At 40.4% G+C, this 18,002-nt stretch overlaps 1 protein-coding gene across 1 annotated transcript in view; it reads right to left on the reverse strand.

Moving 5' to 3' along the window:
* elp2 (elongator acetyltransferase complex subunit 2) overlaps nt 1-18,002 on the reverse strand; it is a 130,162-nt gene that overhangs the window by 51,041 nt on the left and 61,119 nt on the right. Inside the window, exons 11-13 of the mRNA XM_059972544.1 lie at nt 12,361-12,492; nt 12,011-12,160; nt 6,942-7,133 (exon numbers count right to left, since the gene is read on the reverse strand). Of these exons, the coding sequence (XP_059828527.1) occupies nt 6,942-7,133; nt 12,011-12,160; nt 12,361-12,492 (474 nt within the window). The remainder of the gene's footprint in view (nt 1-6,941; nt 7,134-12,010; nt 12,161-12,360; nt 12,493-18,002) is intronic.

Consider the following 18,002-nt stretch of genomic DNA (forward strand, 5'->3'; position numbering starts at 1 on the left):
GATGTGCCGCCTTCTTATTGTTACCGCCAGGAAGGAGGTACAGAAGCCTGAAGGCACACACTCAGTGATTCAAGAAGAACTTCTTCCCCTCTACCATCAGATTTCTAAATGGACATTGAAACCATGAACACTACCTCGCTACTTTTTTTTACACTACTCATTTTAACATTACTATTTAATAGGTAGGTGTGTGTGTGTGTGTGTGTGTGTGTGTGTGTGTGTGTGTGTGTGTATATATATCTATAGTTATTGCAATTCACTACTTTTTCTCTCTATATTACTGGTCACCAACCTTTTTAAGCCCAAGATCCCCTACCTCAGCCTTAGTGAAAGGCAAGATCTTCCCACGAAATCGTTTAGAGAAAAAACAGCTCAGATTGTACTTCCAACTTGAGGACTTTTTTTTGGGCTAATTGTATACGAATAACATAAAATGCTTTTGTCAAACTTTCAAATTAATTCAACCAAGAAAACACTAACTAGCATACCAAACAGGCCATACATAGCTGTCTTTCTTTAAGAATATTACAATACTTTATACATTTAGTTCTAAGTTTCATTATTTAATTTTATTTTAACACAAAAAATAAAAGAATAAAAATTGACTGTTGCACTCAGTGTGATGACTGGGACTGAATACTTTCTGCTAGTTCCCTGAAATTTGGCTCATAACTACAGACAGACAGTCTGAGGCAATCTGTGAGGTGTCTGTCAGTAAGACAGCTCCTGTACTTAGATTTAATAATTTTAATCTGTGAAAATGCAATTTCACACAGATAACTTGACCTGAAGTAGGCACTGAATTTAGTGCACATCTGATGAGATGAGCAAACTTCTCCCTGATCACAAGCCCCCAAAAGTCACCGTCCCTTGATCTTGCTTTAAGCTCAATATCATTTTGCAAATTAATTATTTCCATTTCAAATTCACTTGGCACACCAAATACTTGCTGGAATTTGGATGCTATCTGTTCTATATCAATTGGCAGAAATAGGTTTGAAATAAATACAGCAATATCTTTCATGACGTTTAACTCGCCAAAACGCTGATCGAACTATATTGCCAGTTTGTCTAGGTAAGCACAGGTAAGCTCAGGGCAAAAAGCATTTTTTTCCTTGATGGTCAGTAACATTTTCTCCAAGGTGGGAAAGTATGTCAGCCTCCCGTTACTTAAATTTGAAATCCAAACACCAAGCTTGGCCTTAAATGCATTTACTGCGCTTATCATGTGGGGCAGTGTCGGTCTTTTCCCATGAGCTCGTTGTTAAGTACGTTTAATTTAGCCATTAGGTCTGTCAGAAACCCTAAATCCATTAGCCACACATCATCTGACAGTTCCTCATGTTCCTCGTTTCTTGTCGACAGAAAAGTCATTATCTCAGGCAGCAAGTCAACAAATCATTGCAGCACTTTGCTACGACTCAACCACTGAACGTCAGCATGAAGAATTATGTCTCCGTAAGTGGCATCGAGCTCATCCAATAACGCCTTGAATAAGCGGTGCTGAAGCGCTTTCGCTTGAATCAAGTTTATCAGTTTGACCACCAATGTCATTACATGAGAAAAGTCCGCAACCTTCCCAGCCAAGGCCTGCTGATGAATCACACAGTGATAATCCAGGAAGTTGGGAAAATCAGGGTCATTACGGCACAGTGCTATAAAACCAAAAAGCATACCACGCATTGCTGGGGCCCCATTAGTAGTAAATGCCACCAGTTTATGAATGGGGATGTCATGTTCACAGACATATTTTTTAAACTCTTTGTAAATATCCTCACCTCTTGTTCTCTCCTTTAAGTGCAAAAGAGTAAGGAAGCCCTTTGTTGTAAAATCCTGGAAAACCATTCTGACAAATACAACAAGCTGAGCTGTTTGCATGATGCAGGGATTCATCAAACTATAGTGAAAAATATTCACAGAGTGTCAAGTCCTTTAACACTTGTCAATCCATGTCCTCTGACAGTGACTCCACCCTCCTTGACACTGTTGCAGGGCCAAGCGGTATATTATGTATTGCGGTTTTGATGTCGTTTTTGATTTTAAAGTCATTAAAAACAGTCTCTGCCAGAATGGCCATTGCTACCTTGAACATCTGTAAAAGGCTTCTTGTGTTTAGCCAAAAGGTGACTTACATGAAATGATGCAGCCTTATTTTGAGCAGCATGTTTTGTGAATAATGATGGCCGGGCCTTCAACCCCGAACAGAAGTAAAACCCCACAACCCCAGAAACAATCTCTCTTTACAAACAGCTTTCCGTAAGCGGGAGTATTGCTATATTACCATTATCTTAATTAGTATACTTATTTTTATAATGCTCACATTACAACAGTATTTGTGTATTTATTTTTCCTTTTTTTTCAGGATCTACTGGGAAAGTCTCAAAGATCAACTGGTTGGCAACAACTATTCTATATTTATTTATCATGCATCTCATTGTACCGCTGTCGTAAAGTTAAAGAATTTCACGACATATGCCAGTGATATTAAACCTCATTCTGATAAAATGAATCACAAGTAGAAATTCATGAGGGATTTTCATCATTTAATAGCACAGAACTCATCAGTTGAAATGTTAGCCTATCACTTCTGTCTATTCAGCACCAAACTGTTGAATATTCAGTTACGTGCATTACTTTAAATTGCTACACTATCAAACGGCCACTACAAATATTGGACAATACAAATCAAAGGATTCCAGATCTGACCGTCACTCAGCACTGGCTACCATGAGTTCAAGAGAATTGCATGAAGTACTGAGATACAGTCCGTATCTGGTCCCTAGGCTTCAAGTTAAGGCTAGTGCATTAGCCATAACATTCATTTGACCAGAATCACTGATGTTCAAAAAAGCGAAGCTGTGTCTTTGTTATTTAACTTTAAAAATTATTGATTTTAATTGCTTTATGCAACTTAAGCATATTATTAAATGGCTTTTCCCCTCATTTTCCATTTTTTAAAACTGTTTCAATATTTTTCACCAGGCCTTGCATCTCTAATCATAAGGCAGAGTATATGGACAGGAGCTTAGTCTGTGCCTGTCTGCATTGATGGAATGGCAGCAATGCTGGCAAATCACAACGTCGGCAATGTCACTTTGTCTCCATGGAAATTAAGAAAGGCAAAATAATTCCCTTTCAAATAGAATGCCTTGCTGACTTGTCTTATACTACAGTGAAGAGCAAATTCAAAAATATAGTACAGAACCTGAAGTTGTCACTTGGAAAAAATTCAATGGCTAGGAATGAGAATCATTGTCATCTATAGCTGAACATGGGAGAGCAGTCCAGACTCCAGGGAGTGACTGAAGGTATTCCACAGGATGCCATATATCTTTTGTGATGACTGCCTTTCAAAACACGAGCATACAACATACAAGTCTTCAAAACCTGAAAGCTGAAAACTTAAGCCTGTGAGCTTTGAAGTTGAGGCCTGATTTCAACATGCCTGGGCACTAGAGGCCCAATGCCTGCAACTCTGCAAGTCCAGGCCAGGGACAACCCTACCAGTTAGCAAGTTTCAGGGCTGGAAGGTCATGCAAAAGCGGAGTTTGAGGCCCAGAATTCAAAGTCCCGTGATTGGTAGGTCCTGTAGTAAATACTGAAGGTCAAAGACCAAGGTCAGAGAATCCGTGTTGAGGCCCCTGGGTCAGCAGGACTGGAAGATGTCTCTGAATCTTCGATTACCAGCCAGGGACTAGCAGTTGAAGGCTTGGAGGTGGTCAGTCCTAGGATTGTAGGCCTGCTTGTTTGTGGAGTGGGTGGGTCGATGGGAGGGAGAAAAGGGACTTATTTTGCTGCTGTTGTTTTGGGGTTTTTTTTGCAGTTCTTGTGTTGTTAATGTTGCTTGCATTGTTCTGCTTAACACAGATGAGCTATGTTGTCAATGGAACGTGTGGTGACACTAGGGGGTTGTCCTGAGCACATCCTTAGGTTGTTAATGACAGTAACACATTTCACTGTATGTTTCACTGTTCAAAATTCAAAGTAAAATTTATTATCAGAGTACACACAGGTCACATACAATCCTGAGATTCTTTTTATGTGGGCATACTTAGCAAATCTATAGAACATAAACTGTTAACAGGATCTGTAAACTTAAACTGTGCAAATGCAGATAATAATTAAATAGCAATAAACAACAAGCACGAAATAACAAGATAAAAGAGTCCTTAAACGAGTGTAACTGTCCCCTTTTGTTCAAGAGTCAGATGGCTGAGGGGTAGTAACTGTTCTTGAACCTGATGCTGCGAGACCTGAGGAACCTGTACCTTCTACATGATGGCAGCAGCGAGAAAAGAGCATGGCCTGGGTGGTGAGGATCTTTGATGATGCACACTGCTTTCCTACAGCAATGTTTCATGCAGATGTGTTCAATGTACTAGGCTAAATCCACTACCTTTCATAGGATTTTCCACTGAAAGGCATTGGTGTTCCCATATCAGGCTGTAATGCAGCCAGTCACCACACTTTCTACCACACATCTACAGAAGTTTGCCAAGGTTTTTGATGACATGCTGAAGTTAACAGGGGGCTAAATGCATATACCCGAGTGCTCCTGTGCTGAGGGAGATTGTGGAGATGTTTCTGCCAATCTGAACTGCCTGGGGTCTATGTGAGGAAATACAGGATCCAATTGCACAAGGGGGTATTGAGGCCCAGGTCTTGTAGTGTTCTGATTAGTTTACAGGGGATGATGGTGTTAAATGCTGAGCTATAATCAATGAAGAACATCTTGATGTATGCGTCTTTGTTGTCCAGATGTTCCAGGGGTGTGTGCATGTGGCAAATAAATGAATCTGAAATAAATGGATAAAGCAAGGGGGTTGTACAATAAGCAACACCTACAAAATGCTGGGGGAGCTCAGCAGGGCAGGCAGCATCTATGGAAATGAATAAGCAGTTAATATTTCGGGCCAAGACCTCATCAGGACTAAAAAGGAAGGGGAAGACACCAAAATAAACAGATGGTGGGGGGGTGGTAGAAAGCTGGCTGGAAAGTGATAGGTGAAGTCAGGTGGCTGGGAAAGATGAAGGGCTGGAGAAGAAGGAATCAAATAAGACAGGAGAGTGGACAATGGGAGAAAGGAACTAACAGGGAAGTGAGAAGAGGTAAAAGGCCAGATTAGGGAATAGAAGAAGAGGAGAGGGTGAGGGAATTGTTTTTTTAAACCAGAAAGAGACATCGATATTCATGCCATCAGGTTGAATGTAAGGGGTTATTCCTCCACCCTGAGGGTGGCCTCATCTTGACTTTATTCCCTGGAGTGTAGAAGAATGAGGGGTGATTTGATAGAGGTGTATAAAATTATGATGGGTATAGATAGAGTGAATGCAAGTAGGCTTTTTCCACCGAGGCTAGGGGAGAAAAAAACCAGAGGACATGGGTTAAGGGTGAAAACGGAAAAGTTTAAAGGGAACATTAGAGGGGGCTTCTCCAGAGAGTGGTGGGAGTGTGGAATGAGCTGCCAGTTGAAGTGGTAAATGCAGGCTTCTTCTTTTAAGAAAAACTTGGACAGGTACATGGATGAGAGGGGTATGGAGGGATATGGTATAGGTGCAGGTCACTGGGACTAGGTACAGCCAAGAAGGGCCAAAAGGCCTGTTTCTGTGCTGTAATGTTCTATGGTTCTAAGAGTAGGTCATAGGCCAACATGTCAGAATGAGAATGAGAATCAAAACTGAAATGTTTGACCACCAGGAAGTTCCACTTTGGGCAGCTGTAAAGGAGGTGCTTGAGAAAGTGGTCCCCTGATTTACGAAGGGGCTCACCAATGTAGAGGAGGCTGCATTGGGAGCACCAGGCACAATAGATGACCCCAGCTGATTCGCAGGCGAAGTGTTGCCTCAACTGGAAGGACTATTTGGGGCCTTGAAAGGAGGGGACAGAGGAAGTGAATGTATAAGTCTAACTAATCAAACTAAATTGATAATAGATGAAATCATGAAGAAGCCGCATCAGCACCACTTCACCTTAGAAGCTTAGGGAGATTTAGCATCTCATCAAACACTCTAACAAACTTTAACAGATGCACTGTAGGCAGTATCCTGATTAGTTGCATCACGGCAATTCCAAGGCACAGGAACAGAAGAGGCTGCAGAGACCTGTGGACACAGCCTGGCCCAAGAAAGGAGCAGCACTCATCAGAAAAGCATCTACATGAGGCACTGTCTCAAGAAGGTGGCAACTATCATCAAGAATTCCCAGCATCCTGGCCATGTCCTCGCTTCACTGCTGTAGTTGTATAGGAGGTACAGAGGCCTGAAATCCCACATCATCAGGTGCAGGAACATCTACTTTCTGGCAATCATCAAATTCTCGAACCAACCTGCACAATCATAATCACTAACTCAGCAACAGAACACTGCAAACCATCCCTTGCACTGTCATGGACTGCTTTCTTATCATGTTTTTGCTCTAGTTTTGTTCTGCAGTCTTTTTCTTCACGGTCTTGTATAAGTTATGTTTTGTGAATTGTCTGAATTTATGTGCCTGCAATGCTGCTATAAGCAAGTTTTTCATTGTAAACGCACCTCACTGTATTTGTGCATACGACAATAAACTTGACTCAACAACAATCTTTTCCATGGGATTTAGAGTATCTGGTAAAAGAAATTAATTTGGCAATGAGGAAGATTAAACCGAATGCAGGTTTTATTCCACAGGATCAAGAAATCCAAAGGAACAAAAAGCCTGTTTTATAGAGCCATATTCCATAATATAAGGAAACAGACCAAAGCATAAAGAAAAAAGCATATTTCAATATGACCATGAATATGTCTACAAAAAATGCTGAAGACTGTAACACTTGCACAATAAAATCAAGGAATGCAAGCTAATCTTCCAGATCAAGAAATTTAAACAAAAATCACAAACGGTTGTCTTCTATGATCAAAAAACAACTAAGTTATTTAAATATTAATTACAATTCCAGTGTACTTACTTTTGCAGAAAGCATGTCTTCAAATGGCGAACAGGTAATGGAACTGAAGTTTTCTATAAAATTTTTAGTGGCAGTGAAGACTCGAAGCACTTTCTCATCAGCACCAGAGACAAACTGAAAACGACCGATCATGGCTAAGCACTGCATGTCATAGCCATGTATTTGTGGTCGTGCAATTTCATGCCAGGTCACCTGCATAAAAATAAAATAAAGTTGCCAGCATGCCAACAATCAGTTAAGCCTAAACTGCATCAGCATTGGCAAGATTATACTGTGAATGAAAATGCAATTGCCTGACACTTTAAACATTAACCTCTGGTTCCTTTGAATACCATAATCGCTTCTTACTTTTTTTTCTCCAGTGCACTGTCAAAACCTATTCAGTCATATGCTTTTGCAACTAGAAATTCTCTCTCCAAATTACAGTACCTGCTGTCTTTCACATTATTCTCAAGTCTCAAATAAAGTTTTCATAAAATCCCTTAGCTTTTCTTAAATTTTCTATTTCTGTTGTGCTGTCATGTGAAACACATAAATTGTTCTGACCTCCAGAGGCACAGTTCATTTTGTATGAACATCACTTCTTGTACACAAGCTGATTTTTATATGATTTCTTGTGCAGGTCAATTCAATTTCGACTTAAAGCACTCGATGTAGAAAGACATCCATTCTCATCCCCCCCCGCCCCCCTTACTTCAAATTTGAAAGTTAATTTTTCTGTCAATGTACATACACTGTATATATCAACATATTCAACCCTCGATTCATTTTCTTGCAGGCATACTCAATAAATCCAAGAAACATAACAAAATCAATAGAAGACTGGACCCAACAGGACAGAAAACAACCAACGTGAAAAAGACAAAAAACTGTGCAGATACAAAAGAAGAAAAATAACAAGTAATTAATAAATAAATAGATAGATAGATAGATAGATAAATAAATAAATAAATAAATAGATAAGCAAGCAAGCAATATATATCAAGAGCATGAAATAAAGACTCCTTGAAAATGAGTCTGTGGGTTGTGGGAACAGTTCAGTGATGAGGCGAGTAAACTGAATGAAGTTATCCCCACTGACTGGTTCAGGGGTAATAGGTGTTTCTGAACTTGGTGGTGTGGGTCCTGAGATTTCTTCCTGATGGCAGCAGAGAGAAGAGAGCACGACCTGGATGTGGGGGTCCTTGATGAATGCTGTTTTCCTGCAACAGCATTCATGTAGGTGTGCTCAAAGGTGGGCAGTGCTTCACCCACGATGGACTCGGCTGTATCCACTACCTTCTGTAGGATTTTCCATTCAAAGACATTGGTGTTTCTACCACTAGGCTGTAATGCAGCCAGTTAATATATTCTCCACCACACATCTATCAAAATTTGTTTAAGCTTTATATATCATGCCGAAACTTCACAAACTTCTAAGGAAGTAGAGGCACTCCTGTGCTTCCTTCGTAATTGCAATCACATACATGCTGGGCACAGGATATATCCTTTGAAAGGATAATACTGAGGAATTTAAAGTTGTGGACCTTCTCCATCACTGATCCCCTTTGAGGACTGGCTCATGGACCTCCAGTTTCCTATTCCAGACGTCAATAATCAGCAAAAATGCATGCAGCAGCAGCTGACTTAGACAGTAGTGATCGTCTCAGTGACAAGCCGACTGAAGAACTGACCATTGGTGCAAGCCCTGTGATATGAAACGGTGGCTCAATAGAGTTGAAATCCAAGCAGAAGACAGAGATAGGAACCAGCTTCCTGTCAAGCTTCACACCAAATTTTTTACCCAGTCCTCCTCCAGAACTTGTATCCTCTGCTTCAGATTCAAACCCAAAGAAAGATGAACCCTCATTAAATGTAGATATTGTAAAGTGTCTGAGGATGCCCAACATGGAAACAGATGGGTGTTCACAACTTAGAGCACACAAGGGCTGAGCAGTACACCAAGTGAATCAGTGGCTCACCTTTCAACAGAAGCTGCCACAAAACAAACTGCACAGCCCTCACTCGCTGCACCAGGCTGTGGTGATAAATCACCACTGGACAACAGATTGAGTGAGATACACTGAGACTGGCCAGAAAAGTCATCCACAGAGTGGTGGAGAATCTAGGGAGGGTAGCAAGGAGAACTGAAGGAACAGTAACAATATATTGCAGAACACAGATGGACACACAGTGCAGCATACACCAGTGGACTCCAGGAAAATGAACCAAGAACCTGTTGACTCTTCAGAAGAATCAGACCCAGTTACAATTGTAAATTCAACGCCAGCACCCTGGGCTATTACTGTTTTTAGCACACCCACAGCAGAACATGATGAGGAGCCAGCTGAGCATCCAGCAGATGTAGCAACTTCCTTATATATCTAAAGATATGTTCAGGAATATTTGTAATGGCTGGAAGAAGAGCCAGCAGATTTGTCATGGAGCTAAAAAGAGGGGTCTTTTTATCCCTGCCAATCTTCACTGAGTATGTCGATATTCCCAGCAGAAATGAAATCCCAACTCCTGAGGCTGTGCACAGTCATTCACAACTGTAGGCAAGCTGTTTTTTAATATCATTTCCTGCATGGGTTTCGACTTACTCTGGATCTCAACTTGAACCCTAAAGATATCCACCTCCATCCCCTCTTTATTTCCCCTTGAAATAGCAATATCATGTGAGTTTTAAGCTTTCTTAATAGTAGTAAACATTTAGTAAATTTATTTTGAAGGAAGTATTATGTTTATTTTTTTTAACCATTAAGCTATCACTGCACCACGAGGTCACTCTGGTCTATAGGGCAAAGTTATAGAATGTCACGTGTGTGCATTACCTTGATTAATACTGATCATGAGAATAATCAATAGTATATTCAAGTGTATGCCAATTCCTTATTGAATTTATTATATCTTTTACTTAACATTTTGCAGTTTAACAAGTTAGATCTCATTAAAAACCTGAAAAAAAGCTTCTGGCATGAGTGATATTTCATAAGGTGTGTAACTATCTCTCCTTGCCTAGCTCTGTACATGTGCATTGCAAGCAGATGGACTACTTCTAATATGTTCTGAGAAGCCCAATTGAAAAAAAAATCTTCTTTCCAGTGAAGAGGTATCTTTAAAACACAGTCATCAAACCTGGGCATCTTTTCTATTATATATTCTTTTGATTAGGGATCCTGATATTCTACCTCCTCTACTTGGATAAAACACAGCTTTACTACATATAATACTGAAAGCCACCAAAAGTGTAATGATACATCACAATTACTCTCAGTTACTTTTCTGAATTTTCTTTTGCCTGTTCAACTCCAGTCTTTACACATTTATGTAACTTCTGTGTTTTCAAGTCATGTATATTATACATCAGGGTTAAATTTAGAATTTGCCTCATGAACTGCACATCATGTTAAAATTTTTATCTGCATTCAATATGGTTCTATGTATTTTTGAGGGCGGTGATTTATCAAGCATGTGCTTTATTTTCCATATTCATGTCAGTTATATAGGTTATACATATGCACTGGTCCAAACAATAATTCTGACATGTTTCAGCATATTTTCTAATTGCAAAGAATTTTTTAGTTGTTCAATGTTAGTGTGGCTAAGTTCTCTTAGTTCTTGAAAGCAATTTCCAGGTTTTGGATAGGCCCAAGTGACAATGTGCTCTCTGATCACAATTTTTTGAGGATGGCTCATTAGCACAGCTCGTTAGATTTGGCAGATGGTAAGGCATACATCTGTAACAAAAATGGCAATTTGCAGCAAAGTAAACTTGTTGCCCTGAAAGTGAAGATTTGAAGCTTAAAAGCAATAGAATATTTGTAGTCATTGCATATCTAGTTTCTAATCATAAGCTAAGTATAAGCACAGATAAAAATACAAGACATAAAGACGTTAAAAATAAAACTTAGGAACTATTTAGATTTTTTAAATAAATTATAGACCATTTCTTGTATCATTTCTAAGATAATTGGTTGATGAAATAATCTGGCTCCAAAACTCTGTAAATACTGTTACACATCATCGACAAATATAAAGCAGAAATGGGATGATTTCCTTCCCTTCGGCAGAAGAAATACAGTCAAGCATTTCCTTGCTATCTCCCTGATTAGGAATTTAAAACAAGGAACACACTATGCAAGGTAGAGACAGGAATAAATTAGTATTCTACTACTAGGATTCAGGAGACTAACGTAATAATTAATTTCTCTTTATCTTGTTTTGATACAAAAATATTTTGTGTCATCTGCTCAAAGACGAACACTTGGGATGTTATGTTGAAGTTTAAGACTTCGGTCTGGCCAATTTTGGCATATTTTGTGCAGTTCTGGTCACCTACCTACTGGAAAGATACCAAGAAGATTGAAAGAGTATAGAGAAATGTTACAAGGATGTTGCCAGAAGTTGAGGACCTGAGTTACAGGTAAGGGTTGAATAGGTTAGGGCTTTATTCCTTGGAGCTCAAGAGAATGAGGGGAGATTTGATAGCGTGTATAAAATTATAAGGGGTATAGATAGGGTAAATACAAACACAGCAACAAACAAATTGCTGGAGGAACTCAGCAGGTTAGGCAGCATCTAAGGAGAAACAAAGACAGCTGACATTTTAGGTTGAGACCATTCATTAGGTCTTTGCAACACACACAGAATTTTTCCACTGAGGTTGGGTGAGATCTAAAATAGAAATCATAGGTTAAGGGTGACAGTTGAAATATTTAAAGGATTTTGAGGAGTAAGTCTCTCCATTCAGAGGGTCGTATGAGTGTGGAACTAGCAGCCACAGGAAGTGGTGGGTGTGAGTTCGATTGCAACATTTATGAGGTTTGATTAAGTACATGGATAGGAGGAGTATGAAGGGCCAGTTTTGGGTCAATGGGACTAGGCAGTATAACAGTTCAGCATGGTCCAGATGGGCTGACAGCCTGTTTCTGTGCTGTAATCCCTATGACTCTCTGACATTGTAGCTATCAAGTAAAAAGTACATATTTGTTAAATTTAACTTCGAAGAACTATAAAAATCAGATTTCTTTTACCTCAGTCTTTCTAACTGCATTCACTTCTAATGCTGATTGTATCATATTGATTACCTGGTCACATCCTGGCCTTCTCCATGGCGCAAATAATCGGGTTGTCTGATCAGCACCAACACTTAAAATAAAGTCTCCCTCAGGATCCCAGATCAAATCTTGGACAGAACCAAAATGTCCAGAAAGCACAACTTCTGGGCTCCATTCTCCCTGGAAGCATTTGAAGATAAATTATAATGTAAATCCAGGGAAAAGTATTATTAGTGAAAATCATGTTGTTTTAAATATACAAACATATCCAATCCACTTGAAAATTTCTACATTCACATTCCATACAATTTTAACACTGAAAGATCAAGAATACCAAATGTAAAATCACACCATTTTCAGATGACTCCAAGTTTATTTACCATATTGAACTTGTTCTTACGCCAGAGGTGAAGAGCTCCATGAAATGCATGAGCTAATATCATCGATCCATCAGGACTAAACTGGCAGCCGTAGAATCCCAGCGTATTTCCACCCACTTCTCCAACACGAAGCTAGAAATTGTTAGAATGACACCTTTTAATTCCTAATCCATGCAGAAATTCTACGATTTAACTTGGATCTAAAAGTAAGCATTAAAACAACTTCTATGTAGATATATACACAAAGACATCAAAATTAAGAAGCATTTGGACGAAAGAAGCAGAGAATGTTTGTCAACATCTTAAACACAACAGCTGCACATCTCCCACGCAAGATTTTTTTCTTCTATTTTCAATAAAGAGGTGATATTCCCAACCATTATTTTTGGCTGTCAAATTTTGAAATGGACAACTCAATGAGAAAAATAAATCAACACCTTTTCCTAATATTATAATTATGAAACAACGAATAGTTAATTATGGGTAAATCACACATAGCTAACTGAATTCTCTACTTCATATAATGGCTCCAGTGCTGCTTGTTGTGTGGAAAGTTGTGTGGAATGCAGTTGCATAAATCTACCCAGCAACTACAGCAAGTGTATTAAGCAGCTCTGCATGGTGCACTTTCTTGTGGTTTATTGAACAGCAGTATTGATCAACATCTGTGGCAAGGAATAATGCTCAGAATTAGCACTAATTGATGAGTTAGCCTTCTTCCACTAAGGAAGTCTTGAATAATTTGGTGGTTTTATGCTTTCTTGGAAGTTTTAATGTTTTCCTGTAATGTCTCAATGCTACAGTACTGTGCAAAAGTACTGTGATACCTAAGACTTTTGCCCAGTACTGTATGTTAGTTAAAAAAGGAAGGTGGTTGGGAAAAAGAAATAAGAGTACTTATCTTTGTGCTAGCTCCATAGTATTAACTATTAGGTAACTGGAAAGACATAGCATACAGTACTGTGCAAAAGTCTTAGGCTTCCTGTATCTGTTTGGAAATCCATCCATAAAAGCTTTGCAGAGTGCTTTGGAAAGAATGAATGTAAATAATTTTTAATTTGTATTCTTATAAATGACAATGTTCTTGGATTGTAGGGATAGCAAGGTTTGCTGATTTCAACTCACACAACTTCTCATTGTGGTACACATACTCATTACACCTGTGTTAAATGATTGGCACCTTTACAAAGTTTACTTTATGGCAGTGCAATATCTATCTTGCTCAGAGTTAGTTTCAGAAATAAGTTTTTCTAAAGCAAATTAATTAGTAGAAAATAAAGTTCATTGCAAAGTTTCAAAAGGCCACCCGATTATTTACTCTTTGGTTGTATGTCTGAACTTAAAAACAGAACTTCAGATAAAGTTCGAATATACTCTTGTTGGACTTCCAGCTGGGTGCAGGTATAGATTTTAACTGACGTTTTGATGACACTCTGCCCATCTTCATCAGGAATGGTCCCTGGTCCAGTGGTATTTAGACGACTGATTGTCCATCCCTCTTGATTGGTTAGTCTTCGTCCAATCAGGTTTGGGCTGTCCCACCTTGCTTACAATCAAAACAACATGCACAAACTGCTGGAGAAACTCAGCAGGCCAGGCAGCATTTATGGAACAGTTGACGTTTCGAGCCAAGACCCTTCATTAGGACTGGAGAAAAAAAAAGAGTCAGAGTAAGAGGGTCAAGGGAGGGGAGGAATAACACAAGGATTGACGGGGGGGGGTAAGGGGTGAAATAGAGCTGTAAGTTAATTGGTGAAAGAGCTACAGGGAATCTGATAGGACAGGACAGAAGGCCATGGAAGAAAGAAAAAAGGAATGAACACTAGAGGGAGGTGATGAGTAAGTAAGGAGATAAGGTGAGAAAGGGAAATGGGAATGGGGAATGGTGGGAGGGAGTGGGGGGGGGGGGGGGGCATTACCAGAGGTTTGAGAAATCGATGTTCATGCCATCAGGTTAGAGGCTACGTAGACAGAATATAAGGTCTCGCTCCTCCAGGTTGGCTTTATCGTGACAGCAGATGCCATGGTCTGGTATGTCAAAATGGAAAGTGCAATTAAAATGTGTGGCCACAGGGAGCTCCAGGTTTTTCTGGCAGACACAGTATAGATGCTTGGTGAAGCTGTCTCCCTGTCTATGTCATATCTCACCAATATATAGGAAGCTACTCTGGGGGCACCAGATACAACCTCACAGGTGAAGTGTCACCTTGCCTGAATGGTAGTGAGGGAGGAGGTGTAGGGGATAGGGGTAGGTGTAGCACTTGTTCCACTTGAAAGGATAAGTGCCAGGATGGAGATCAGTGGGGAGGGACAAATGGATAAGGGAGTCATGTAGGGAGCAATCACTGCAGGAAGCAGAAAGTGGGGAGGGGGGGTGGTTAGATTTGCTTAGTGATGGGATCCCGTTGGAGACAGTGGAAGTTGCAAAGAAGTGTGTGCTGAATGTGGAGGCTGGTGAGGACAAGAGGAACTCTACGCCTGGTGGGGCGGCAGGAGGATGGGGTGAGAGCAGACATGGGCAAAATGGAAGAGATGCGGTTGAGGGCAGCATTGATGGTGGAGGAAGGGAAGGAGGACATCTCCTTAGTTCTGGAAGAAAGAGCCTCATTCTGAGAGCAGTTGTCAGTGGGTTTGCAGTAGACATCAGTAGATAATTTGTCTCCAGAGAAAGAGATAGATCAAGAAAGGGGAGGGAAGTGTTGGAAATGGACCAGGTAAATTTGAGGGCAGGGTGGAAGTTGGAGGGAAAGTTGATGAAGCTGACAAGCTCCGCATGGATGCTGGAAGCAGCACCAATGCAGTTGTCAATGTAGCATAGGAAAAGCTGAGAGTGTTGCAAGTGCTGATAGTCTTCCTCACTGTCCTCTACACCTCCAATCTTGGTGATCCAGTTAAGCACACTAGCATCCAGATCACTGATACAAGTGGCAAACAGCAACAGACCCAACACAAATCTCTGCAGTCCACTAGTCACAGGCTTCCAGTCAGAAAGGCAACCATCTACTACCACTCTCTGGCTTCTGCCACAGAACAACATCTCATCCAATTTAGTACATCATCTTGAACGCCAAGCGACTGAACATTCTTGAGCAGCCTCCCATGCAGGACCTAGTCAAACGCATTGCTAAAGTCTATGTAAACAACAACATCCACTGCCTTGCCTTCAACAACTTTACCGGTAACTTTTTCGACAAACTCAGTAAGATTCGTTAGACAAGACCTACCACGCACAAAGCCATGCTGTCTATCCTTAATCAGTCCATGTCTATCCAAATACTCCTTTGAATGCTTTTGAATACCTTTCCAACTATTGATGTCAGGCTCACTAGCCTATACTTTCCTGGTTTATATTTAGAGCCTTTCTTAAACAGCAGAACAATATTAGCATCCTCCAATCCTCTGGCAACTCACTGCACCACTATGTCACTAAGGATGATTTAAATATCTCTGTTAGGGCCCCTGCAATTTCTGCTCTTGCCTCCCACAGGGTCCGAGGGAACACACTGTCAGGCCCTGAGGATTTATCCACCCTAATTCCCCTTTAGACAGCAAACACCTCCTCCTCTGTAATCTGTATAGGGTACATGACCAGGCTGATGCTTTTCCTCACTTCTATTGACTCAGTGTCTGTCTCCCAAGTAAACACAGATACAAAAATTCCATTCACAATTTTCCCCTGTCTCTTTTGGCTCCACACATAGATTACCATTCTCATCTTCCAGAAGACCAATTTTGACTCTTGCAATACTTCTGCTTTTAACATATCTGTAGATTCTCCTTCACCTTGTCTGCTAGGGCAACCTCAAGACTTCTTTTAGCTCTCCTGATTTTTTTCTCAAGTGTTCTCTTGCACTCCTTTTACTCCATATGAACCTCCTTTGTTCCTACCTGCATATACCTGCTAAGGCCCTCTTTTTTTCTTAATCAGGGACTCAATATCCCTTGAAAACCAAGGTTCCCTAAACCTGTTGTCTTTGTTTCAAATAGCACCTGCAAAACACGGAAACTCTACCACATTAGAATCACGCGGACAGCGATTTAGGGAAGATAACCCGATGGAAAGTCCCTCCCAAGTTACACATTATGTTTCAAAGATGCAGAGTCCAAATCCTAAAACTCCCTGACTAAATGCACGCTGGACATACCTTCAGCATACAAAACAATGGAAAAACTCAGCGGGTCAGGCAGCATCTATGAAAAGAAACTGGAAGTCAATGTTCTAGATCAAGACCTTTCGTCTAAACTCCGAGTTGAGAGTCAATAAAGGGGCTCAACGTGAAACTTTGACTGTCTATTTCTCTTCACAGAAACTGCTTGACCCAATGAGTTCCTCCAGCACTTTAACTGTTGCTCCAGATTCCAGCATCTGCAGTCTCGTGTCTCCATTCTGTCAGCACAACCAATTTCATGGTTCAAAGAGGTTAATCACTCCAACTTCTCAAAGGCATAACATCATCAAAAATAGCCTTGTCAGTGAAACCAACCAATGTATGCAAACAAAATACATGAAACAAATTAGGTTCTATTCAGAACAGTGACATTAAAAACTTGGGGAAGACAAAAGCAACAGATTCTGTCAGTGCATTCCAAATTTTAAAATGTTTTATTTATTCAGCATACATTAATACAAAGCTTTTGTACTTCTGAAGGTATTCACCTTCACATATATGTAAGCTAAATGAAATGCTTCCTCCAGTGAGCAGCTGAACCATTTACAGTATAATGGTCTCAGGTTTACCTTCGACAATTCTCTGTGCTGAATAAATTGCCCAGCCCATGGCTTCTGTAAATAATCAATACCAAACAACTGCCACATGTACCTACCCACTGATCGCCCTCCAGGCACTTACCCTGCATGCGAGACAAGTGCTACACCGGCCCCTATACCTCTCCAATCGCTATTATTCAGGGCCCCCAAAAAGTCCTTCTAAATGAGGTGACACTTCACTTGTTGAGTCTGTCGGGGCTGCCTATCGCACTGTGATCTCCTCTACGTCAGTGAGACCTGATGTAGATTTGTCAAGCACGTTTGCTTGTCCATCACAAAAGATACAATTTCTCGGTGCACCCACGTCAATTTGACTTCCTAGTCTCATTCCAACATGTCGGCTATCGCCTCCTCTACTGCCACTAAGAGGCCGCACACAGGTTGGAGGAACAACATCTCATATACAGTCTCAGAGGCCTCCAACTTGATGGAATAAACATTGGTTTCTCTAACTTTCAGTCATATCTCCTTACTCCCCCTTCTCATTGTCAATTCCCTATTCTGGTTCTCCTCTCACCCCTTCTCTTCTCCTCACCTGTTCATCACATCCCTCTGGCGCCCTTCTTTCCTTTCTTCCATGGTTCATTACCCTCTCCTATCAGACCTTTTTTTCCTCAGTTGAATCTTTATTCTCCTTCACAAATGCTGTCTGATTTTCTCCAGCACTTTGTGTTGACCAAGGAACATCTCGTGGTTCGAAAAGTCAATTGATCCCATTTTCTTCTCTACTCTAAGCACAATGCCAGTGGAAAACATTCACACAAAGGAAAATTAGAAACATAGAAAACTACAGCACAACACAGACCCTTCGGCCCACAATGCTGTGCTGAACATGTACTCACTTTAGAAATTACCTAGGGTTATCCATAGCCCT

The sequence above is a fragment of the Hypanus sabinus genome, chromosome 6 (assembly GCF_030144855.1).
Source record: "Hypanus sabinus isolate sHypSab1 chromosome 6, sHypSab1.hap1, whole genome shotgun sequence".
Taxonomy (NCBI): Eukaryota; Metazoa; Chordata; class Chondrichthyes; order Myliobatiformes; family Dasyatidae; genus Hypanus; species Hypanus sabinus.